General features: G+C 46.3%; 1 protein-coding gene across 1 annotated transcript in view; it reads left to right on the top strand.

Moving 5' to 3' along the window:
• The first annotated feature begins 309 nt into the window (after positions 1–309).
• LOC144821548 (GDNF family receptor alpha-4-like) overlaps positions 310–27,072 on the top strand; it is a 739,131-nt gene continuing 712,368 nt past the window's right edge. Inside the window, exon 1 of the mRNA XM_078678723.1 lies at positions 310–659. Within this exon, the coding sequence (XP_078534849.1) occupies positions 620–659 (40 nt within the window). The 5' untranslated portion in view covers positions 310–619. The remainder of the gene's footprint in view (positions 660–27,072) is intronic.

Below are 27,072 nucleotides of genomic sequence, written 5' to 3'. Positions count from 1 at the left end.
GCAGCGCGTGGGGCCGCCATAAAGAGACCCCACATCATGTCCGGCTTTAAGAGCCGCTGCGCCCCCCTCTCCCGGCGGCGGTCGGCGGTACTGCACCCGGGCTCACACACGGCGGGGCCAGAGCCAGCCAGAGCAGCCGGTGCTGCGGAGAGGAGGACGGTCCGACCGGAGGAGGCGAGGGGACCCCCACACACACACTGAACCCACCCGGCATCAGCAGCGGCGCCCCCCGCAGGAAGACCCCGGACCCCCACCCCCACGGGGCTCACACGGCATGATTCACCGGGAGGCACTGGATTCCAACTCCCACCGACCTCCCAGGGCGGGATAGCGCCCCCCCCCTCTCCACCACCTGCCTCCACCCCTGGGACTGGAGTAAAGTTTGTGGCAGGAGCTCCGGGGGCGTGCGAGACCCCCTGCCTGCCGCCTGCACCCGGCCCGGGATGCTGAAGGGATGCCGCTGCCTGTGAGGACCCGGGCTGCTTGACACCCCCCACCCCCAAAGGTGCACTCCCCACCAGGCACTCGTGCTCACTTCTTGCACACCAGGCACTCGTGCTCACTTATTGCACACTCGCCCCTTTCACGGAACACGCGCGGATTGTACCGAGTGGGCGCCATGAGGGAGCCGGGCTACTTTCTGTTCTTAGTCCTCTTGGGTAAGTCTGCCTTTAATGCACATTTTATTGGTCGTGTTGTGAAACGAGCTGGAAAAGTTCATTGTGTCCTTTTTTACTGGGAATAAATCAGTGTTTGTTGTGCAGGCTTGTAGGTGATCTAAGGTGTAATTGTGAGCTCCGGCGTCGCTCCTGGGTGCGTATTTGCGCTCTGACTGACAGTCTGGAGACCTCTGAGGAGACCGTCTCTTTAAAAGGACCCTTCCTTCGCTCCGCCACGCATCCACTCCCGGCGCATCCCGCTGTCCCGCTGGGTGCTCTTCCGCCGTTCCTGCCACCTGCTGATCTGTCTTACTTGAGGATCTGTGAGGCAGTGTACACTGCTTCCCCTCACCCCAAAATGTATCCCAGGAAGCTTGTAAGTGCCCTCTTGCATCTGTGTATGGTCTGTACCTCAGCGAAGCGTCTGTCTAGGCGCTATATTAACAGGATTTTCTTCAAAATTGTTCTTTTTACACACGTACTGTCTGGTGTCAGGCATCGGCTGAGATGCCAGTCTGTGATTTGAGACAGTTGTATTTCAGCTGAAAAGTGATGGCCTTCGGTGCAAGACCACATGGGTGGCTTCAGATCCTAATTCTCCCACTTGAACAAACCGTGTGATCCTGTGCAAACTAGTCTCGCTTTCTTAGTACTTTACCTTGCAGACTTCGGAGAGCTGAGGGGCTCCAGAAATCTACGTTGGATAATTAACTCGGCTGTGTCAACTTGCGTAAAGCGCTCCGAAGTAGTGGGAACGGGGTGGCTGGCGCATTATTGAAGGTACACGCACTCAAATGCAGAAGGCGTGTTAATGTGTCACGCACGTCTTGTGCTGCGGAGCAGCTGAAGTGTCAGCACACATTTACACAATCACAATGTTGTTGGTTTGCAAACCGCGCTTGTGTCTTATGTCCACTGTGGGGTCCTGTTTGCAGAAGAGACGAGGCTTGCGTTGCTTTAGGGCTGGTGGTTGATGGGACGAACCTTGGCTAATTGGTCGTGTTTTAATTAGCGGCTGCAGCGTTCAAGCACTGCCAGTAGCAACATTACCCTTTCGCAGCCCACTAGCCGTACTTTCATCAACCACTGGAAGATGAAAGGCTGCGCCGGAGCGTAGACGCAGCGCCAGGTAGATCGCACGCAGAACTCAGCAGCAGGTGCCGCAGCCCGCTGAGCTTCAGTGGCTGCGGATCAAAGCGTGGATAGTTCGTGTGACACTTTCACGCTCAATGCCCTCGAACAATGCAAGGGGATGTTTGTTTACAGCGGAGATGTCCTCTCCTGGCACCCGGCTCTGGGCACGGTAAACACAGGGGGTGATGTTACCAGACACAAAAGGTGCCGCCGCCTCTTTGAAAGGAGAACCGCTTTAATAAAGATTACATAAATATGCAGCTAAAAGCAGCTTCCTCTGCCTCAGGCTTCACAAGGTGGTCAGATTTCGTTTCTCACGACAGAAACAAAAGTCGTGCGTGGACTGTGCTCCCGTGGGCGCTGCTCGTGCCAGGAGTGACGTTGTAATGGCCCGTTCTTTAATTTTATTTATTTTGACACCCTTTAGCGCCTGCGCAAGCCAGACTGCTTCTAAGTCCTTATATGCAAAATGAATCTTAAAAAATAATGCGAGCTGTCTTGCCCAGGGATGCTTTTTTTGCCGACCTCACTATGATGAAGAGCTGAGTTGCACCTACTGATTCACATATCAGGAGGCAGAGAGCACAAACGGCTGTTTCCTTTTGTCACCTATTTAGTGCACTCTGACGGAGAGCAGAAACGAGGAGCCCAGAGGCCTAACTTCTATTGGTGCAGCAGGTGCAGTGGCACCGGTCCCAGGGCCTTGGAGCCATTCCACCCTCATAATTGGTGCGATGTTCCTTGCACCAGGCACAGTGATATCCATGGAACGATACCGGCTCCTCCTTTGACCCCTCCCCTCAGTCTCCCCCCCCCCCCCTCTTCCACCGGGCTTCCATCCCCGCGGTGGTCTGCGCCGTCAAGCGCCTTGCTTCTCGGCTTTCCACTTCTAGTTGATAGCCCTGCAGGGGGGCGAGAAAGAGGCGCTGCTGACAGCAAAGAGTGGGATTTAAAAAGCATCCCGGATGAGGGGCCCCCTCGCCTCCACCCGTGGACTGACGGGTCGTTGCATGACCTGCTTGTATGTAATCTGTTTTACATCCGTGCACGCCCCGGACCGCCTGCGCGCGGGTCACTTTAAATAACTTGTATCCAGCTCTATGCTGTAAGTTTGATGCCCGAAGTTGCTGACATTGTACCTGTGTCGCTGTGTGGTGTAGGTGACTCACTCAATGCCATTACCTACATTTTGTAATATATTGACCATGACTGCTAAGTTATCTGTGTTGCTGTAACACCAGGCTGGCTTTTTGTGTTTCTTTTGATAACATTTCATAAATTAAAAAAAATACAAATAAATAACTTGTATTCAGGGAACAGACACAGCAGCCCCTGAACCCTACGCAGCTCTGCCCGGAGGACTGTGTCCTTTTCTGCGTTACGAAGCTTTGTCTGCAGAAGTCAGAAGTGTTCAGCCTTTCTCGGCATGTAAAGCTAACAATGGGCCCTGATTGCTGCTGGGGTCAGTCTCGCAGCCAGACGGTCCTGGGGAAGCTGATGATGACGGGGGGGGGGGGGAGCAGGCCCGAGTATCTGGATGCGATCTGCATTGGAGACCGTTCACAGGCCACCTTTACTGAGATGTGCGCTGCACGGAAACCGGGGGCGCTGCGCGGGCGCGGACTGCAAACTCTGCGCAGCTCTGAAGTCACCGCTGGTTACTTGCTGACGTCACTGGTCATGGTGACGGGAAAATGTCACGTTTGCGTAACGCTAAAGAGGATTTATGATATTTGCAATGGCGAGTATGAGTGTGTGCTCTGTGCACCCCCTCCAGTCCAGGACCACTCTTTGCACACCCACGCCCCCACCCGGGGCTAACTCCGCAGTGTGCGTCCCTTTCGAGGAAGGTTCACGCATTGCCCCCGGGACGATGGCACACTTGACCCTCTGGGCCATATTATCAAGCAAGGGCGATACATTATCGCCGCTTTTATCGACAGGAAACTGCCGCTAAAGTGACGACAATGGGCTTGATAATAGCCCCTTGTTAATTCCCATAGCAGCCCAGGTTCTGGTGTTAATCTAGGCTTCTATGGGAATTCACAAGGGCATATTATCAAGCCCATTATCGCCGCTTTAGCTGCAGTTTCCTGCCGATAAAAAGCGGCGATAATGTATCACCCTTGCTTGATAATATGGCCCTCTGCGGCGCTGGGGTTTCACGCACAGGCAGGGGCGCACATTTGCGTCACTGAGCGGCTCGGCCTTGCGTGGGATCCTGGTGGGCTTGCACGGGTTGCGTATCCTTTCTGCCCACTGTGCATAGATGAACGGGGGTTCCTACTGCAGGGGGCAAAGCTTCAAGGCCTGCACTGCGCCGCTCGTGTCAACTTTTGGCGGAAAAATCCTTGTGCGTGCTAATAGTGGCTGACAATGTCATATTCACCATTTGCATTGCATAGCACACCTATACGTCCCACAAATATTCGCACTGACGTGTAGTGCATCTGGGTCCAGTTATCTGTTGAGGACATTGGCCTGACCAGGTGACGTCAGAGGCCAACAATAGGATGAAATCCATACGTCACGGGACTCAAGGTCCACAGAGTATGAACCGTGTTTCACAGGTACAGCGTCACCTCCATAACATTTTGTTTTGAAGCATCATCTTTTTGTATATGTTCATGTTATAATTGAAAACAATAAAGACACTCACCATCCCTCGTTGTCATTAGCTCCGCAGCCATGATGTCACCAGCGCTTTAAATGGAACTATAGAACTGCTGGTATCAGAGTACCTGCTTGTTACCCAGAAGTGCAGGTACTCTCCCTTTCAAATTTAAGAAGTGCAGGGACACAGTTCCGGACACTACCTACCCATTTAAAGTCCTGCTTAGCACAACATCACGGCTGACATCACAAAATGTAACATCAGCATCACCGATGACGTCACTAAATGTATTATCAGTGTAACTGGTGACCTCAGATACCACAACAAACACGGTCGACAACCAACCAGAGAGGAAGGAGCCAAAATATTCCTGAATTTTTTGTTTCCTACTTGATGTGAATATTGCATTTATGTCCTTCCTCCCTTCATATTGTAAAGCGCTCTGATATCCCTCGGGATCTTGTTTGCGCTATATAAAACTTTATAAATAAATAAAATAAAAAGTGCATTCTCTAGTAGCGCATCATGCTCGCGGACATTAAACGGAGTTTCGGGGCTTGTGCGTTGTGAGCAGCTTGGCGCGCTCACACAGAATAAGCAGAAAAGAAAGACTTCTGTAGTTGCACTCTGTGGCAACTGATGTCATTACTGGCGTGAGATTCATGCGCTAGGCTGCAATACTACGGTCTGCATCTAGATGTCCTCTTGAGGTAATGAACATAGAAGACAGACTGCTGCAGGCCCACTTACATGTAAAGTACAGAGTGGGAGTTTAAATGCAGCCCCATTGCCAACATCTAGGTATCCCCGCAGCCATTTTGATGAAAATAAAGTCTGCTGCACTTATGCTCGCAAACAGTTGATGCCTTTAAACACATTAAATCCATTTGTAAACCCTGTAAGTATCCAGGTTTAGCACAGAAATGATGATGACGTAATGTTGGTTGCTTCCTATTCTAAATAGAAAACTATCACATAAGTTAATACACACCTTTCAAGTGATATTTTGGGGTTATTTGATCAGATACTTAAAAATAGCTTGGTTCTGCCCTGGGCCAGCACCATGACCCAGTAGGGGCCACTGCCCTTCCACTCCTATCTTTGCCCAGTACCCCTGTCTGAAATATCCACTGGCTTTCCCATGAGTCTTTTGTCACTGCCCCATTGCTTCCCGGTGCCTTATCATGTAACCAGTTCTCCTGTACTAAAAGCCTGCTGGGCATGGCAGTGCTCAATTTGAGCCGGTTATTTTCAGTACTCAGCACTGGCACTTAATTGCCAGCACCCGCGGTATGACAGTCTGCCACAAGGTGGAGCTGTCTACCTAATTTAGGTATGAGCACAACAGCTGTTTATTCATTCAGTTTACATTTACAATGACTAATCCCTGCCTCCCAAGACATTCTAATAGCTGTGGGGGCCTGGAATAGTCTGAATTGTCACACTTGTAGGAATGTGATGGTTAGTTGTTGTGTTGGCACTGTCATTGGCAGCGCTGGCAGGGGCAATACATGGTGCAGACTTGAGTGTCTGCCTATCGAGGGCCCTGGCACTAATTATTGTACAAATTAAGCACTAAATTAAGAATTATGGCCGTGTCCAACACGCTCTGGTCATGGAGCACTGTGGCTACAAACTGCACCCAGTGGAAAGGGGAGAACGAGGGAACCCTACTCACTACGGAACCAGGGTGACTGATTATAACAAGAAAACAAGGGTTCCTGTGGAATAGTATATATCTATATATAATGCTAACGCGCAATCGCGATAGGAGGGTTATGCTGATGTCGTAGAGAAAAGGACCAAAAACACCAGAGGTTTTGTTGAACAAATATGTATGTATTATACACAAAATGTACAAAGATTATACAAAAAAGAAAGTATTTGTGCAAAAGTGTCCCAAGTGTAACATGAACCTAACAGTTGAGTGACATAGTGTGACAATATTTACAAGGTTTCACACATTTTTTTCTACCGAAAACGACCATATCTGAAGTTTTCACAAAATATGCAGCAACTATATACAGTAATACGCGCTGTCAGTGGTTTGCTTTCTTCAACAATGTTGTGGTAAATAAATAATTAATTACCGGTACTATTTTTGAATACAATGAATAAAACAGATAGCTCAATAAATAAGAGACAGGATTCGAGGTATCAGAGTCTTACAGGCTTTAATCAGGCATAAGGGAAGGGACAAGAACGGGACGGCCTGAAATAGAAAGCACGGGATGGCAGCTGCCAGGGAATGGCATGGGGAAGGATAAGGGTAACTTTCAGTAACAGTACACAGTATATATACTAAAACAATTACATTACATTCAATACAGTAGGCGTAGCAGTAGGCGTAACTCGTAGCAGTCGCGAAAGATAAGAGTAAAATGGGTGTAACAAGAAGGCGTGTACAGGGCGTATACATGGACATGTGATGTAAACGTAACAGAAGTGTCATAAATGGGGCGGAAACACGGAGGGGGCTACCTGAGCAGCTGGGACCTTTAACCTAGTGGTGCGCGCAAACGGGCAATGACGTGTTACCAGGGAGAACTGGGGGCTATGACTTCTGCGCTGGAAGAGGGGACTAAAGTCTGCAGTGTCAGAGCGACATGTACCTATGGCATATCTGGTATCTGGTGTTTGGAGTGCATGTTGATAGAATCCAAAAGTTATCAGGGCAAAGGCTACTTGACACTAAGACTGGTGCGTCCATAATTCTACATGTATTGCGTGTGCTAGGAATATTCTATGAATATTAATACAGTATTTCTCTTACATGGAGACAGCAAGGCTAGACCATGGCTGAAACTATTGATGCGATTCAGTAGCTTAGGAATGCAGAGAAGGAGGGCTGGACTGATAACTAGAAGCATAACATACTCTTGGCAGACTGGGAGGCAGAGCCAGGCCGGGCCGGGCACTGCGAGGCAGGAAGTAAGTGAAGGGTCAGGGATGCAGGTGGGGGCTGTATCGCTCCTCGGAGTGGGTTCAGGAGACTGGAGCTGAATCTGATGTCCGGGCCCTTTTGAGGCCTAGAAACGGGGACAATTCAATGAATTAACGTGCACACTGTAAAATGTGGCAACATAGGCCTAATACTCGTTGCTTTCACGAGAACTGGAAACTGGCATACTAGAGATGGACACAACTATAATTGCGTCTTTAATCGATCATAGGGGGATACATACATATCGATCATGCACATATAGCATAAGATGGGGAACACGTAGGCACATATAACATGGCAAAATTTACTTTTCCACATTCCCTCCTTGTGCCCTACATTTCCATCAGGAAACATCAATATTCATGATACCATCTATTTGTTCATATAGCATCATTTGCTCGTCTCGAATTGTCTTGGAACGGGATTTAGGACTAGGAATACAAGAGGTAGCACACATGCCGCAAATCGCAGGGCCACATTGTATACATAGGCAGCAACTGAATACGATCATTACTGCTATACCCAGGAATGACAATACTTTCCATCCCCAGGCAGATATTATACTCCAGAGCCAACCGGACCATGTCCAGGTGCCTGGATTCTGGTGTAACTGATGGGCAATTTTATGAAGTCTGGTTATAGCTGAATAAACAGACGGCGCGTTATTAGGAATGAAAATGCAGCAACTAGATCCTATGACTCTACAAGCTCCTCCTCTATTGGCCAGTATGACGTCAAGAACGAGACGATTTTGGAGCACGACAAATCTCATAGCAGATTGTTCTTCAGTTAAGTTACCTAGAGCGGAAGTAGTCTCATTTACTACTGCTTCAAGGGTTCTGGTTAACCTACGTATTAACTTACTATTCTGGATAGGGCCTATAAAGAAAAAGAAACCTATATTGAAGTCTGTATACTGTTCTAGAGTAGTTTCAGTTTGATCGACAATTGGGGACTCCCTTCTATGTCTGACGTGTACTAGATGTGTGTTTCTGTGATAATCGGATGGGGCTAGAAAAACTGGTGGCAGTAGGAAGGCAATGTAACATGTTCCATCCCAATCGAGGGGCAGACGAACATATGCGGTCTGACCACAAACAAAATAACAATGACGTGAGGCTTTGAGAATAGATTTCCCACTGTCACTATACTCGACAGTAGTAGTACAATCACTATGTCCTACATGTGCGGAACCATTCTTTCTGACACATAATTCGCCTTTAACTGGTAGTACTGAAATAGCAGGCAAATCTGGAGTAGTATCGGACTGAACATTAAGGACCATGAAATTCGAGGAATAATTACCTAAATCATATACTTCATTTTCTAGATCTAACCCTGTTCTATGGGAAAGACCTTGCTTGTCTGGGAAACATGTTCGATTCAGAAGGGACATATCAGTTGAGGATGATGTTAACGTGGACCATGCTCCACACGAACCATTATGTGAAAACGGATAAGGAAAGAGTGGCAGAACTCCCTTCGGTGTCTGGAAAGGGGGGAGTCGACCACACACCCAACAATTAGTGGCATTGCTGGTCTGGTGTGAATAGTGCAACATTCGGATAAATGTATTGTTACGCATAGCAAGACGATAGGATAGCTCGTGAGGAGGCAGATCACTAAATGTGTGCTCTACTGTAGCATTAGAAAACATATGTACATGTGAAATTGGAAAACATAAATGTAAAGCATAACTTGTGCAGGTAATCATAAGGCTCAAAAATAAAAAAAAGAATAGAACGATAATACATCTTTTAGAGTTTTGACTAACTCTCTCACTGTGTGGGTCTGTCTCATACATGTCAGGAACCTGTCTAACCGTTTCACCCGAGAGGGACTTAGACAATTAAACTGGCTGACTTATTTTACTAGACCGGAGTTTTGTTTTATACTCCTGCTGCGGAGTTTTCTCTAACAGTGGAAGTTTGAATTCAGAGTCTGTCTTTAGGCAGTCCTTAGGAATAGGGCAGTCTTTAATAAATGTCTTTTGTCGCAATCCATGGAATTTCTTAATATGACTGGTGTGCACCCATCCCTTGCGGCCTTCTAGCTTGACTGCAGTCCTTGTTGTCAATAATACCAGCTGGGGCTCTTTCCAACGGGGCTCCAATGGACTTGAACGATCGAAATTTCGCACCAGGACAAATTCTCCCGGAACGACTTCATGCGGCTTCACCTCAGTGTTGTCTGGAAATGCAGCGGCAACCTGTGAACGACAAGAGTGTAGGGCAGACATCAAGGAAGCTAGGTAATCTGTCAGCATATTACTGGAAACGTCTGTAATGCTACGGGGTCTAGGCGTACCCCACATGTTTGGAGGGCGGCCGAATACGACCTCGTAAGGGGACAGACCTGATCTGGAATGTGCAACCATTGTCATGTAAAAGAGAGCGACTGGCAGAGCTACTAACCAATCTACACCTTTCTCTGTACATACTTTAGCAATGCGGATTTTCAAGGTCTGGTTATGTCTCTCTACGAGACCGGCTGCTTCAGGATGGCGCACACAATGGAACTTCCACTGGTACCCTAACAGAAGGGAAACATGTTTCATGAGCTCGGATGAGAATGGCTGGCCGTTATCTGAATACACGACCCTAGGCAATCCATAACGGGGAAAGAACTCACGAACCAACTGCCTGGCAGTGGTCGCAGCTGTGTAATCTGGAACTGGATATGCTTCTGTCCACCTGGACAAAGCGCATACAACTACGAGGACATACTTGAAACCTCGACATCGCTCCATCTGAATATAATCCATCTGGAGGACTTCAAAAGGGTGGTCAGGGGGTTGGAATCCACCTTGTTCCACCGGGACACTTTTACCTGGATTGAACTGACAACATATCATACAGGTACGTACTTTCTGCTTGGCTGCAGCTCGTAAATGCTTGTTGAACCAAAGGTTCTGAATACTGTCTAACATAGCTTTTTCTCCTAGATGTGCTGGACTATGTGCGGTATTAATAATGACTTGAACCATAGAGTCGGGGAGAAACCATGTGGCTTTTCCCTTCGTCAACCATCCTTGATCTGTCTGGACCCCTCCTTGTTCGGACCATTTCTTCATTTCTTCGGGAGTAGCATGTAACTGTATGTCTATGACATCTTGTGTAGGGTCCTTAACTGTCATACAAGTAGTCTGATCTGGAGTGAGTGTCTGTGTCGTGTTAACTGGAATGTCTGGAGTCTGAGCTGTAAGCTTGGCTGTTCGATCTGCTAGATCGTTACCTTGGGAAATAATGTCAGTGACTTTCGTATGTGCCTTGCACTTCATGATAGCAATAGCTGTCGGTAAATGTATTGCATCTAACAGAGCTTGAATGAGGAGACCATGCTGGATCTTGGTTCCATGAGAAGTCATAAAACCTCTTTCTTGCCAGAGCACTCCAAAGTCGTGTACGACTCCGAATGCGTAACGTGAATCTGTGTATATGTTTACTTTCAGGTTCTTGGCACGTATGCAGGCTTGGGTCAGAGCGACTAGCTCTGCTGCTTGAGCAGACAGGGTGTCAATACGATGTGTTTCTATAACTTCGGTTGCAGTAGTCACTGCATACGCGGCTACTAGTTCTCCTGTACTTGTTCTCATACATGAACCATCCACATAAAGTGTCAGGTCGGGATCAGGTAATGCAATAACTGTCAAGTCTTGTCTTGGCTTTGTCATAGTGTTAACAACTTCCACACAGTCATGTGTGGCAGGATTTGAAGTAACTGACGGTAACAGTGTAGCAGGATTTAAAATGTTGCAGCGTCTGATTTCTATGTGTGGCTGAAACAGTGTCAGTTCATAACCTGTTAAACGTGCAATTGTCAAGTGCTGAGTCAGTGTTCGGTTTAAAAGAACTTCCACGGAGTGTGGAACTTGTACTGTCAGGGAATGTCCTAACACTATGGAATCACTTTGTCTGATAGCTAGAGCTGTGGCTGCAACTGACTTGAGGCACGCAGGCAGAGCCTGGGCCACCGGATCTAATGTGCTCGAGAAATAAGCACAGGGCTTGTATTGACCTGCTTGATCTTGTGTGAGAACAGATAATGCAGTACCATCACGTTCTGTGACAAAAAGTGTAAAAGGCTTACTGTAGTTCGGTATTGCTAGAACAGGTGCTTGGCATAAGGCTTTCTTCAACTCATTAAAAACAAGTGTATGTTCCTGGGTCCAAGGGAGGACAGTCGATACGGCTGCCTCCTGTGTCGTTAACTGTATCAGTGGCTTGGCTAGAAATGCATACTGAGGAATCCATTGTCTGCAGTAAGAAGTGAGGCCGATAAAAGCTCGTACCTCCTTCTGTGTCTTGGGCTGTGGAAGACGTGCTATTAACTGGATACGGTCAGGTGTCAACTGCCTACCCCACTTGGACAGTAAGTGTCCCAAGTATACCACTTGCTGGACACAGAATTGTAATTTGGAAGAGGACACCCTGTGCCCCATCTCGGCCAGAAAATACAGAACTGTAAGTGACGCTCGCTCGCAGTCACGTTCAGAACGGTCTGTGATCAGTAGATCATCGACATACTGGAGCAGGGCAGTGTCAGTTGGCATGTGAATATTGTCTAGTTGTCTCTTAAGTGCTTGACTGTAAATACTAGGGCTTTCTGTAAAACCTTGAGGAGCTCGTGTGAATTTATAGCTTCTTCCATTTAAACAAAAACCGAAAAGGTACTGGCTGTCTGGATGAATGGGGACACTGAAGAATGCGTTCTTGAGATCGATAACTGTAAAGAACGTAGCTTCAGAATCAATGGCTGTCAAGAGGGATGAAATATCTGGGACTACTGGGTACTGGGGTATGATACATTTATTAAGTTCTCGAAGGTCAATCACTAATCGATATACTGGAGGTGCATTTGGATCAGTACGTTTCAGGACTGGAATGATAGGAGAATTACATACATTGGAGTCAGTTTCTACAACCACTCCTTGGGCAATAAGTTCGTCAATAATTTTGGATAAGGCTGCCACAGCCTCAGGTGGCAATTTGTACTGTCTGATTCGTGGCAAAACCACACCTTGCTTCAGAGTCACACGATGGGGTGTGATATGCATACAACCTACATCAGTTGGACCTTGCGCCCATAAATGCTGTGGTACATTCAATAATCTTGGATCAAAATCACGTAATACATAATGACCTTTGAAGTCTCTCAAGAACAGGCGGACCCCCTCTGGGGAACAACAAATTATTGCTCCTAATTCTTTTAATGTCTTAATGCCAAACAAATTTTCTGGACAAGATTTCGTGAGTAACAAATCAGTAGTTCGGGACAATGGACCAACTTCTAGAGTAACTGGTTTCGATATCTCATTAACAATAGGCTTTCCTGAAAATCCAAGGGAAACATTTCTAGAGCCTGAGAGCGGAGCCCCTGGAACTTCGTCATGACTGATGGTAGTCCTACTTGCTCCTGTATCAATCAAAAACTTTCTGTCTTTCCCTAATACTTGACTGTGTACATAGGGACCCTCTTGATCTACAGGTATCTCGATGAGAGGCAAGCCTACCTCCCTCTCAGCCAGGTTCTGAAACTGGGATGGTGCAATGAGCTAAAAAACGGTGTTGGATTTAGCCCTGATCTCTTGACTGGGTGAGAGTATTCTGCTTAATTCAGAGACTCTGTCCATCACCACCCCTTGTTGTAAATATTTTTGTCCACCCTAAGCGTGGAAGGGTATACTCAGATGTGAGTCCCTTGCTCATTGCACCATCAGGATTCAAGCAAGCCGGGCCGAAGACGGCTGAAATGCCAGAAACCGGTCCCTGGAAGCTTGTTTCCTTCCCAGTGTAAGAATTGGCTTTTGTAGTCTGGTCTGCCCTGTTCCCATGATGCACTGGGCCAGGGACAGACTAATTTGCATACAGCCAGGTTCTGAAACTGGGATGGTGCAATGAGCTAAAAAACGGTGTTGGATTTAGCCCTGATCTCTTGACTGGGTGAGAGTATTCTGCTTAATTCAGAGACTCTGTCCATCACCACCCCTTGTTGTAAATATTTTTGTCCACCCTAAGCGTGGAAGGGTATACTCAGATGTGAGTCCCTTGCTCATTGCACCATCAGGATTCAAGCAAGCCGGGCCGAAGACGGCTGAAATGCCAGAAACCGGTCCCCGGAAGCTTGTTTCCTTCCCAGTGTAAGAATTGGCTTTTGTAGTCTGGTCTGCCCTGTTCCCATGATGCACTGGGCCAGGGACAGACTAATTTGCATACAGCCAGGTTCTGAAACTGGGATGGTGCAATGAGCTAAAAAACGGTGTTGGATTTAGCCCTGATCTCTTGACTGGGTGAGAGTATTCTGCTTAATTCAGAGACTCTGTCCATCACCACCCCTTGTTGTAAATATTTTTGTCCACCCTAAGCGTGGAAGGGTATACTCAGATGTGAGTCCCTTGCTCATTGCACCATCAGGATTCAAGCAAGCCGGGCCGAAGACGGCTGAAATGCCAGAAACCGGTCCCCGGAAGCTTGTTTCCTTCCCAGTGTAAGAATTGGCTTTTGAAGTCTGGTCTGCCCTGTTCCCATGATGCACTGGGCCAGGGACAGACTAATTTGCATACAGCCAGGTTCTGAAACTGGGATGGTGCAATGAGCTAAAAAACGGTGTTGGATTTAGCCCTGATCTCTTGACTGGGTGAGAGTATTCTGCTTAATTCAGAGACTCTGTCCATCACCACCCCTTGTTGTAAATATTTTTGTCCACCCTAAGCGTGGAAGGGTATACTCAGATGTGAGTCCCTTGCTCATTGCACCATCAGGATTCAAGCAAGCCGGGCCGAAGACGGCTGAAATGCCAGAAACCGGTCCCCGGAAGCTTGTTTCCTTCCCAGTGTAAGAATTGGCTTTTGTAGTCTGGTCTGCCCTGTTCCCATGATGCACTGGGCCAGGGACAGACTAATTTGCATACAGCCAGGTTCTGAAACTGGGATGGTGCAATGAGCTAAAAAACGGTGTTGGATTTAGCCCTGATCTCTTGACTGGGTGAGAGTATTCTGCTTAATTCAGAGACTCTGTCCATCACCACCCCTTGTTGTAAATATTTTTGTCCACCCTAAGCGTGGAAGGGTATACTCAGATGTGAGTCCCTTGCTCATTGCACCATCAGGATTCAAGCAAGCCGGGCCGAAGACGGCTGAAATGCCAGAAACCGGTCCCCGGAAGCTTGTTTCCTTCCCAGTGTAAGAATTGGCTTTTGTAGTCTGGTCTGCCCTGTTCCCATGATGCACTGGGCCAGGGACAGACTAATTTGCATACAGCCAGGTTCTGAAACTGGGATGGTGCAATGAGCTAAAAAACGGTGTTGGATTTAGCCCTGATCTCTTGACTGGGTGAGAGTATTCTGCTTAATTCAGAGACTCTGTCCATCACCACCCCTTGTTGTAAATATTTTTGTCCACCCTAAGCGTGGAAGGGTATACTCAGATGTGAGTCCCTTGCTCATTGCACCATCAGGATTCAAGCAAGCCGGGCCGAAGACGGCTGAAATGCCAGAAACCGGTCCCCGGAAGCTTGTTTCCTTCCCAGTGTAAGAATTGGCTTTTGTAGTCTGGTCTGCCCTGTTCCCATGATGCACTGGGCCAGGGACAGACTAATTTGCATACAGCCAGGTTCTGAAACTGGGATGGTGCAATGAGCTAAAAAACGGTGTTGGATTTAGCCCTGATCTCTTGACTGGGTGAGAGTATTCTGCTTAATTCAGAGACTCTGTCCATCACCACCCCTTGTTGTAAATATTTTTGTCCACCCTAAGCGTGGAAGGGTATACTCAGATGTGAGTCCCTTGCTCATTGCACCATCAGGATTCAAGCAAGCCGGGCCGAAGACGGCTGAAATGCCAGAAACCGGTCCCCGGAAGCTTGTTTCCTTCCCAGTGTAAGAATTGGCTTTTGTAGTCTGGTCTGCCCTGTTCCCATGATGCACTGGGCCAGGGACAGACTAATTTGCATACAGCCAGGTTCTGAAACTGGGATGGTGCAATGAGCTAAAAAACGGTGTTGGATTTAGCCCTGATCTCTTGACTGGGTGAGAGTACTCTGCTTAATTCAGAGACTCTGTCCATCACCACCCCTTGTTGTAAATATTTTTGTCCACCCTAAGCGTGGAAGGGTATACTCAGATGTGAGTCCCTTGCTCATTGCACCATCAGGATTCAAGCAAGCCGGGCCGAAGACGGCTGAAATGCCAGAAACCGGTCCCCGGAAGCTTGTTTCCTTCCCAGTGTAAGAATTGGCTTTTGTAGTCTGGTCTGCCCTGTTCCCATGATGCACTGGGCCAGGGACAGACTAATTTGCATACAGCCAGGTTCTGAAACTGGGATGGTGCAATGAGCTAAAAAACGGTGTTGGATTTAGCCCTGATCTCTTGACTGGGTGAGAGTATTCTGCTTAATTCAGAGACTCTGTCCATCACCACCCCTTGTTGTAAATAATTTTGTCCACCCTAAGCGTGGAAGGGTATACTCAGATGTGAGTCCCTTGCTCATTGCACCATCAGGATTCAAGCAAGCCGGGCCGAAGACGGCTGAAATGCCAGAAACCGGTCCCCGGAAGCTTGTTTCCTTCCCAATGTAAGAATTGGCTTTTGTAGTCTGGTCTGCCCTGTTCCCATGATGCACTGGGCCAGGGACAGACTAATTTGCATACAGCCAGGTTCTGAAACTGGGATGGTGCAATGAGCTAAAAAACGGTGTTGGATTTAGCCCTGATCTCTTGACTGGGTGAGAGTATTCTGCTTAATTCAGAGACTCTGTCCATCACCACCCCTTGTTGTAAATATTTTTGTCCACCCTAAGCGTGGAAGGGTATACTCAGATGTGAGTCCCTTGCTCATTGCACCATCAGGATTCAAGCAAGCCGCGCCGAAGACGGCTGAAATGCCAGAAACCGGTCCCCGGAAGCTTGTTTCCTTCCCAGTGTAAGAATTGGCTTTTGTAGTCTGGTCTGCCCTGTTCCCATGATGCACTGGGCCAGGGACAGACTAATTTGCATACAGCCAGGTTCTGAAACTGGGATGGTGCAATGAGCTAAAAAACGGTGTTGGATTTAGCCCTGATCTCTTGACTGGGTGAGAGTATTCTGCTTAATTCAGAGACTCTGTCCATCACCACCCCTTGTTGTAAATATTTTTGTCCACCCTAAGCGTGGAAGGGTATACTCAGATGTGAGTCCCTTGCTCATTGCACCATCAGGATTCAAGCAAGCCGGGCCGAAGACGGCTGAAATGCCAGAAACCGGTCCCCGGAAGCTTGTTTCCTTCCCAGTGTAAGAATTGGCTTTTGTAGTCTGGTCTGCCCTGTTCCCATGATGCACTGGGCCAGGGACAGACTAATTTGCATACAGCCAGGTTCTGAAACTGGGATGGTGCAATGAGCTAAAAAACGGTGTTGGATTTATCCCTGATCTCTTGACTGGGTGAGAGTATTCTGCTTAATTCAGAGACTCTGTCCATCACCACCCCTTGTTGTAAATATTTTTGTCCACCCTAAGCGTGGAAGGGTATACTCAGATGTGAGTCCCTTGCTCATTGCACCATCAGGATTCAAGCAAGCCGGGCCGAAGACGGCTGAAATGCCAGGAACCGGTCCCCGGAAGCTTGTTTCCTTCCCAGTGTAAGAATTGGCTTTTGTAGTCTGGTCTGCCCTGTTCCCATGATGCACTGGGCCAGGGACAGACTAATTTGCATACAGCCAGGTTCTGAAACTGGGATGGTGCAATGAGCTAAAAAACGGTGTTGGATTTAGCCCTGATCTCTTGACTGGGTGAGAGTATTCTGCTTAATTCAGAGACTCTGTCCATCACCACCCCTTGTTGTAAATATACCTCCCTCTCTAGGCTGTTTCATGAATACGGCTGATAATCTGGATATTCTGTCTGGGCATACTGGTACATCTGCTGTGTAACATGCTGTGTTGCAGCGATAGGCTGCGGTGCTGTAACTGTCTGTTGTGCATTCTGTGGTGGCTGAGAAGTCTGTGAAACTTGTTCTTGTCTGGGCGGACGTGGTCTTTCTTTAGTTTTACCAGTAGCTATGTTATGTTTCAGAACTGCACACTCGTTTATAAAATGACCTGGCTGTTTACAGTAATTGCAGGTCCCTTTAACGGGAGCTGCAGGATGACTGGCTTGATTCGGACCCCTCTTCTGACTGTCTTGTGGAACAGATTGTGCAACTAATACTTTCATTTTCGTGTCTTTCATATGTCTCCTTTCGTGTTCCTGCTCTTCCCTGATTCTGTTCTGGTGATACTGGAGCATTTGAAGCATCTGTGACGGAGTATTAGCTTGCCAGGTACTTTCGACTTTCAATACTCGATTTTTAACTTGTGGACTTGAATTCTCGACTAGTTTGGTAACAAAAAGATGAGGGTACGATTCACTACTTGTTTTCAGACCACTATTAATAATAAAACATTTTTCAAATCTAGAATAGAAATCACTAGTGTCTTCGTCTTGTTTCTGTTTACAAGCTGAGATGGCATCCCAATCTTCCTTTTTCGTGGCTAGTAATCTTGGCAAAACTTGTATCAATAACTCAGGCAAATCTTTAGCTTTCTCCCCAAGACCGGTACCTGGTACTCGTAAATTATCTTCAGCTTCTAGAGCTGTCCAATCGATCTTTTTCTCTCCCACCTCCCATTCTTTTTCTTTGAGTTTTTCATATACCCCTGCGGGCAACAGGACCTTTAGCATTTTAATGATATCGGGATACGTGTATTCTCCCATACGGAGCATGTCTTTTAATTCACGGTGGAACCCTGCTGGATCTTTGTCGTGACAGGGAATTAGTTTCTTCATCTCTAAGAGTTCCATCTTTGTGATGGGGGTGTAAACAAATACTCATTCTAGATCACCACCCGTTGTCCTAACTGGGTGTACTTCTCGTAACGGATTCTATCTATCTATGTAAAATGATTTACTTTCTGGGGGTGAGACGTGAACAAAATGTGGATTCAAAAACGTTCGATATTTGTGGCGCTGTTCTAGAATGATACTAATTAAATCAGTACCTAGACCTCTCCATCTATACTGGAGTAACTCGTTCAAAACATCATGTAGTGGACCTGGATCAGAATGCTGTCCCTCATACAGTGTAATGAGGTGCTGGATCATATACATACCCACCAGTCGCTGCTCGGCTGGGGGCAGTTTCAGAAACATTTGTGCCACTATTTCATCTGGAAAAGTGGTAGAATCAGTAGTCCACCGGACTGCTGATCGGGCTAGTTCTTGTTCATGCATTGTACTAAGCTCACTATAGCCTATTCGTGATTTCAGAATGTGATCGGTAGCTTGGAATACTTGCTCAAGAGAACCCTGTTCTGGTGCTGGAGGAGGGAAAACCTTCTTGTGATCTAGGCGCGAATGTCGGTCGGAAAGTCTAGTTCTACCTACATACGCTATTCTGGAGGGATTCTCGTCGTCTACCTCTTCAGTAGGAGAGTCGTCTTCTTTCTCGGTTACTTGTGCTGCTTCTCGTTTCTCGTGTAACTTTATTATTTCCCTACGAATTTTCTTGTACATACTCTCTATACAGTTCTGTGTCTTGTGTCTTCCCTCGGCTATATGGTCACTCCACTTGGTCAGGACTTTCATTTCTTCTTGATCTTTTTCCGGATAATCTTGTTCTCTTATTAAACAGTTAATTAAAAACTTTAAAAGCATGAGCTGAGTCTCGACTTTTCTTTGAGCCATGACGTCGCGAACACTTCCTGGATCCACTCCTGTACGAATAAAACGATATATTCTGTCTAGATGTTCTCTCATGTCGGGCAGGGTGTCCAAATAGTCGGTCACCCGTCTTAAACGTAATGAATATATGACCATAGTACCATCGCCTGGAACTGGATCATAACGACATTTGGTAAGTGCTCGCTTGATATCTGTGAATGTATGAACTTTTGGCGTACGCTGTAATGCTAGTTCATGTAGCGTCATACGTCTGTGTTGAGGCGGGGTACCAGGAGGACTTCCCCCCGCGGCTCCTAAACTAGAATCGTCGGTGGGTACTGTACGTGCTGGGAGAGTGACTGATGTAGCGGGTACATGTACTGTAGGCTGGGCCGGGGGTGCTGTGACAGATGCTGTAACGGGTGCGGTAACGTGGACTGTACCCACGGCCCCGGTGGCTGGAGGAACAGGAATTACATTATTTACGGGAGCAGGCGGAACAGGATTTGAATATTCTGGGACTGTGTCGTCCAAATAGGACGAGAGAAAAATATCAGCTGCGGTCGGTTTGTGACGTAGCTTAATCGGGACCAATGGTGGCGGAAAATTACATGGTGGATACATACCCTTAATAAGGGCATTTCTCTGTCTGTCTGACTGTTCTGCTTTAACTCGTTCACCTACTTCGATTAATTCCCTTCCTTGGGCTCATTCTGAGGATTCCCTACTTAATTCTGTTTTTCTGATTTCTTTTTCAGTTCTTTTAAGAGATTCTTTGCGCCATAACTCGATGGCATCTTTCTGGGACTGTCTGGCTTTCTTTTTCCATAATGCTTCTTCTACTCGCATGATGCACTCGGCATCCCATGTACCTGATATGGGCCATCTATATTTCTCTTCTAACTCCTTGGTATAGTCCACCCATAAGTCTAGATATAATATGGCACCTAAGCCATGCTTATGATACATAAAATGACCTGGACTGTCCCTAGGCGGGACAGGAACTGCTTCCTCGAGTAACCCTCTTCTGGTCTTTAACTGACGTAACTTGGAGAATAGAGGCATTTTCTAGGCTGGAATCCGAACACAATACAATACACGAAAAACACAGTAAAAACAAATCACTCATACCACGACATTGAAAACACATTGAATAACATTTAGAATAACAGTTCGGACGGAATATTACCTGGTTTACTGAAAACGGAACACATGAATTTCTCGAGAACAAAACTTACTAGAATTACTAGATGCACTGCTAAAACAGTATGAAACATACCGGTCCCATAAAGAGACACGTCAGGACCCGCGTCCACCTAGGTGAACACTTCGGACTGGATCTGCGTACCCAAACCCACTGGACCAGAGACAAATTAATTGACCCTGTCTAGATACTACCCCAGCAACGGTACTCACCGGGCAGCAAGAAACGGAAGGCCTCGGACTGGACTGGACTGCTACGACGTCGGACTACGAACTTCGGACTTCAGTTACAGGTGGGCCTCCGGATACCTCGGACCTTGTACTCTCGGCTTGGGCTCTGGTCGGGACTCGCCGCGTTCCTCACCGCCTCGTCTGGATGCTGGACCGCAACCTCCGTCTCCTCCGTGGGCCTGAGGGATACTTGAAGCAGAAATATATCTGCACGTGCACGGTATAGTTCCGTCACGGCTGCAGAGGATCAGGGGGCCTGCGTGGCTTCGCCGGCGCGTGGGGAGAGGGCAAGTTCCTGTTCGGGCGCCATTATGTGGTAAATAAATAATTAATTACCGGTACTATTTTTGAATACAATGAATAAAACAGATAGCTCAATAAATAAGAGACAGGATTCGAGGTATCAGAGTCTTACAGGCTTTAATCAGGCATAAGGGAAGGGACAAGAACGGGACGGCCTGAAATAGAAAGCACGGGATGGCAGCTGCCAGGGAATGGCATGGGGAAGGATAAGGGTAACTTTCAGTAACAGTACACAGTATATATACTAAAACAATTACATTACATTCAATACAGTAGGCGTAGCAGTAGGCGTAACTCGTAGCAGTCGCGAAAGATAAGAGTAAAATGGGTGTAACAAGAAGGCGTGTACAGGGCGTATACATAGACATGTGATGTAAACGTAACAGAAGTGTCATAAATGGGGCGGAAACACGGAGGGGGCTACCTGAGCAGCTGGGACCTTTAACCTAGTGGTGCGCGCAAACGGGCAATGACGTGTTACCAGGAGGAACTGGGGGCTATGACTTCTGCGCTGGAAGAGGAGACTAAAGTCTGCAGTGTCAGAGCGACATGTACCTATGGCATATCTGGTATCTGGTGTTTGGAGTGCATGTTGATAGAATCCAAAAGTTATCAGGGCAAAGGCTACTTGACACTAAGACTGGTGCGTCCATAATTCTACATGTATTGCGTGTGCTAGGAATATTCTATGAATATTAATACAGTATTTCTCTTACATGGAGACAGCAAGGCTAGACCATGGCTGAAACTATTGATGCGATTCAGTAGCTTAGGAATGCAGAGAAGGAGGGCTGGACTGATAACTAGAAGCATAACATACTCTTGGCAGACTGGGAGGCAGAGCCAGGCCGGACCGGGCACTGCGAGGCAGGAAGTAAGTGAAGGGTCAGGGATGCAGGTGGGGGCTGTATCGCTCCTCGGAGTGGGTTCAGGAGACTGGAGCTGAATCTGATGTCCGGGCCCTTTTGAGGCCTAGAAACGGGGACAATTCAATGAATTAACGTGCACACTGTAAAATGTGGCAACATAGGCCTAATACTCGTTTCTTTCACGAGAACTGGAAACTGGCATACTAGAGATGGACACAACTATAATTGCGTCTTTAATCGATCATAGGGGGATACATACATATCGATCATGCACATATAGCATAAGATACACGTAGGCACATATAACATGGCAAAATTTACTTTTCCACAATGTGACATACTGCTGCAGTTCTGCTCACAGGGGCCTATTCACAGAACTAACTTAAGACAAAATCCTAAACTTACTACTTTTGGTATTCACATAAGGCATTTACTAGTAGTAAAGTTAGGATTTTGTCTTAAGGTTGACTTAAGACAAACTTAAGACAGACAAGACAAACTTAAGACAAACTTAAGACAGACTTAAGACAGACTTAAGACAAACTTAAGACAGACTTAAGACAGACAAGACAAACTTAAGACAAACTTAAGACAAACTTAAGACAAACTTAAGACAGACAAGACAAACTTAAGACAAACTTAAGACAGACTTAAGACAGACTTAAGACAGACTTAAGACAGACAAGACAAACTTAAGACAGACTTAAGACAGACTTAAGACAGACAAGACAAACTTAAGACAGACTTAAGACAGACTTAAGACAAACTTAAGACAAAATCTTAACTTAAGTCTGTCTTAAGCTTGTCTTAAGTCTGTCTTAAGTCTGTCTTAAGTTTGTCTTAAGTTTGTCTTTAGTCAAACTTAAGTCTGTCTGAAGTTACTACTACTAAATGCCTTCTGTGAATACCAAAAGTAGTAAGTTTAGGATTTTGTCGTAAGTTAGTTCTGTGAATCGGGCCCTCATTGTCTAAGGCCTTGAGTTTTCATGACAGTGAGGTTTGGTTGAGTGCCCGTGTTTGGCGCCCACTCTGTAATGACATAAGGATCCTGACCTCCCAATATGTATGTAGAGCCCAAAACCAGCTAATTAGGAAAGGAGCCCTGGAGCTCCTAACAGCAGCGGGATGGTGAGAGCCCAGGGGTATGAATGAAGGGTCGGATTAATCAAAACTTTGTACAAACTGACCAAAAGTGCTTCCTTCATCCATTTCTGGGCCAAGAGTCTGGCATGGCCCTGGCTCCTGATGTGGTGCTGTCCCCTTGAGGGGGTTCATTTCTCAGCCAGATGTGCAAAGGTGTTGCTTCTACTGGCTTCAGAGCTCCTGCAGCTGGGGTTGAAGGCGATGTAAGATAGGAGGGACAATGTTACGGTGTCTGTGATGGCGACAGTGGATGTATGACGTTACAACGCATACTTTTACAACGCCTACCTTTACATCGCAAGTTTTACAACGCATACCATTACAACGCATAATGCTTTTGGGCGCTGGATAGTGAATAGTTTAATTTACTATTCCAACTCCAGTCCCCGTGGATAGTAGGGAAGGTGTTGGATAGTACATTAAACCTATTCCCTATCCTAGAGCGCCCCCCAGCGCTATGCGTTGTAATGGTTTGCGTTGTAAAAGTTGCGTTGTAATGGTAGTGTGTTGTAAAAGTTTCGTTGTAAAGGCTGTATACCGGCGACAGTGACTCTGCCAGGCACATGAACCCTCAGCGCTTATAAAAGTGGATTTCTGGACCCCGGCATGCATCCCAGGCCCTGAGAAGAGGCTGCCCAGTGACTATAGCTTAGGAGGCGGGACAGTCTTCTCTATGACACATGGGTGTGTGGTGTATTCGTCTGTGCATTTCTTGCAGTAGTATGCATTCGTCGGGAGATTTTAAGGAATGAACAGATAAGAACATGTAGAACTGCAGTCATCAGGTTTCTTGGAGGGCTATCTATTCCCCTCTCCTGTAAAGCCATACAATTCTGGAAAATAGCAGCAAAGGAACTGGAAAAATTGAATTAAGCTAAGCAGCCAATCAACAACCTGCCTGCTGACTTTTCATAAATATACTGCACTACTTGTTAGCCGTTTAACTGTGGTAATGACTCCAAGGTTTTTTTCTCCACACTTAGGTTTAAAAAAAAAAATATATATATATATATATATATAGATATATATATATATATATATATATATATATATTCACTGAAAAAAACCATAGGTTATAGACCATATATAGTTAGGAATTAGCATTTACAAAACCTTGAAAATTCACTGAAAAAACCATAGGTTATAGACCATATATAGTTAGGAATTAGCATTTAAAAAACCTTATTTTACTCACACAAAACCATTGAAATTCCATATATAGTTAGTTGCACTAACTATATATTGCGCACCCGCAATCCACTGCTGATGATGTCACATATTACATCATTCATGACATGGTCAGTGACATCACTGATGACAACATCCAGTGACTATGTTTCTGTAAAGTTAAAATATGTCTTACATATTGAAGAATGAGTGGATGTATAAGTGTCTGTAACGAAGGATTTAGTAGGTGCATGACTGAATGTATGAGTGAGTGATTAAATGTGTCTCACTGAGTGCATGGGTTAGTGACTAAACTGTCTTAATTTGTGCATCATTATGTCTGTTGTTCTGTAAACTGCTGCATGTGTTGATCAGTAGCTATATGAGTAACTATATGGGTTATTGATTGATTGCCCAAGTATTTGCATGGGAGACTGAGTGTGTGTGTGGCTGGATGGGAGGTGTGTGACTCTGTACAGATCAATGTGTACTTGTATCAATGATTGTATAAGAGAGTAAGTATGTGTTAGTATATGGTTGAAAACGTAAGGTGCTCTATGTTTAACTGTATAGAGTAGAAAATGGAAGTGTGATTGATTCTTTACAGGACTGACTAGGTGTGTGAGTAACTCCATGGATGAGTGGCAGAGTGTGAGTGTCTGTATAGGTGTATGAGTGCATATGATTGTGTTGTAAACATGAGTGATTGTATGTATGAATGATTGTATGGGTGAATGAGTGAATGTGTGTGTAGACGTAGGAATCAGTGAGTACGTATGTAGTAACTAGTATTGGTGTGTCAATGGTTTCAAAAATTATACTCTGTTTTTAACACTGGGTGAAACAGAGGTTATATTAAAATGTGAGGAGATGCATTGTATTGTCACATGAATGATATCATCAGTGATGTGGTCATTGATGTCAAATGAGATGTCATCAGTGATGTCATTTGAGATGTCATCAGTGATGTCATCAGTGATGTCACTGACCATGTCATGAATGATGTAATATGTGACATCATCAGCAGTGGATTGCGGGTGCGCAATATATAGTTAGTGCAACTAACTATATATGGAATTTCAATGGTTTTGTGTGAGTAAAATAAGGTTTTTTAAATGCTAATTCCTAACTATATATGGTCTATAACCTATGGTTTTTTCAGTGAATTTTCAAGGTTTTGTAAATGCTAATTCCTAACTATATATGGTCTATAACCTATGGTTTTTTCAGTGAATTTCAATGGTTTTTTAATAGCAAATATCATAAGCTGTCGAATGTCAAGTACGTGGTAAGAATTTTTTTTTTCGTGTTTATGCACACTGATCTGCTTTGATTGCTGCCCCCCACCCCTCATTTCTATTAGGAGTACTCTCTCTTTGCAGATAGTGAAGGGTAGTTAACGCAGCCCTTTCCCCCTTTGTAATCCGTCGTGCCTGCTTCTCTCTCCATTTGATTGATTGTTCTCTTTGGTTCATTCTCTATTTACAAACAAGCACAGAGTCGCAATACTCTGTTTAGTCTTTGCAGATAGCGAAAAATCGTGTAAAAAAACAAAAGGAATCGAGCAAAATCAGTAGGCCACTAATGGGATCTCTTTTGACCTCGCTAAAATAGAAACATTAGGAACAACCTGTTGAAAATAGCAATGCGTATGTATATAAGCGGCGTTCATTTGTGTTCACAGTACCCCTTGTTGATTGTTTCAATCGAGCATTGAATTGTTCGAAGTTAATTCTCTTAACGATCTTCTCTACCTGCAAACGAGGAAGAATAGGAATATTCTATCTCCCTTTGCAGATAGTGAAGGGTAGGTAACGCAAGCCTTTAACACGTCGTACCTATTTCATTCCTCATTGATTGATTGATTGTCCGAACATTGACTGTTTGGGAATTAGTTCTTTTTGGAGGTATTCCCTGTTTGCAAATAAACGTAGGAAAATCTTTGCAAGTAGTGAAAGGGTACGTAATGCGGACCGTTCTCCCCCGTTGTAATCTGTCATGCCTATCTACTCCCCACTGATTGATGCACCTTTTTCACCCGGACCATTTACTAGAGATACGTCATCTGGCCCGACCAGAGAGCACCCCTAGTGAAAAGGACATATGCAATAATAACGAAGTGATCACTGTATCCTGTTAACAGAAACTTTACCATGAAACAACCTGGAAAGAAAAAAATAGGAAAACGAAAATCAGTAGGCCACTGATGAACATGAACTTTTATTAAACAACGAACAAAGAAACGATAACATAACGTAATGATAAAACCTATTAATGTCCTAGAAACAAGAAAACGTTAAAATATGCCAGTGGTGAGAGACCAGAACAACAGTAAGAGAAACCAAATCACCCCTCGCTGTCCCACCGCCTGCCACGCCAAAAAAATCGATAGACTAGGGAAAATGCAAGTCAGTAGAACATCCACCCCCACTCTGGAAACTTCCAAGTTGGGGCAGGGTTCCGGCTACGCCCAGCCGGGAGCAGCCCATATAAGGCAGGTCCTGCTGCCACGCCTCGGCCAGGAGATCCTAACGTAGGGTGTAGCCGGAGGAGAGGCCGAGACCAGCGGGACCCGGCCAGGGGATTGCCTTTACAACGCTGAACAGTTGCAGGGGGGGGGAATGTCTCCTCGACCCTCCCCTCTCTCTCCCAGTCCGGCCGCGGTGGCCCTTGAGAGTTGCAGGTAGTCCCGCCACATGCTCTTCCGGTCCGACCACCAACGGTCGGGGGGCCGAGGCCGACGGGATCCGGCTGCAGCCGATAAACCAAGAAACCCGTTCATGGGGCCAGAGCCAGGGGCGTCCGGCCGACATCCACCGGAAGCCCGGCCCGAAGACGGACGGGACACTTCTTTCTTTTATAATGGCTGCGACAACACTGGAGGGGGATGTCTTGCACATGCCTCCGACCCCCCCCTCGTCCTCATCGCCTGGTCCGGCCATAACAAATCTCAAGCGAGACGCCGTGGGGTGCACTGGGAGGGAGAGACGGTGCGAACAGGCTTCTCCCGCCTCCCCAGGTGGAGGCTTCCCAGCTGCACCCTCAGCGCTCCAGGCTGTGGCATCCTAACAACTACAGTGCTGCACAGTTTCGGAACGACCTAGATAACGGTTCTTCCACTGTGGCCATGCTGCAAC

The sequence above is a fragment of the Lissotriton helveticus genome, chromosome 2_2 (assembly GCF_964261635.1).
Source record: "Lissotriton helveticus chromosome 2_2, aLisHel1.1, whole genome shotgun sequence".
NCBI classification, from domain to species: Eukaryota; Metazoa; Chordata; class Amphibia; order Caudata; family Salamandridae; genus Lissotriton; species Lissotriton helveticus.
The sequence above is the reverse complement of the archived record's forward strand: the minus strand, read 5'-3'. Positions and strand labels throughout refer to the sequence as shown.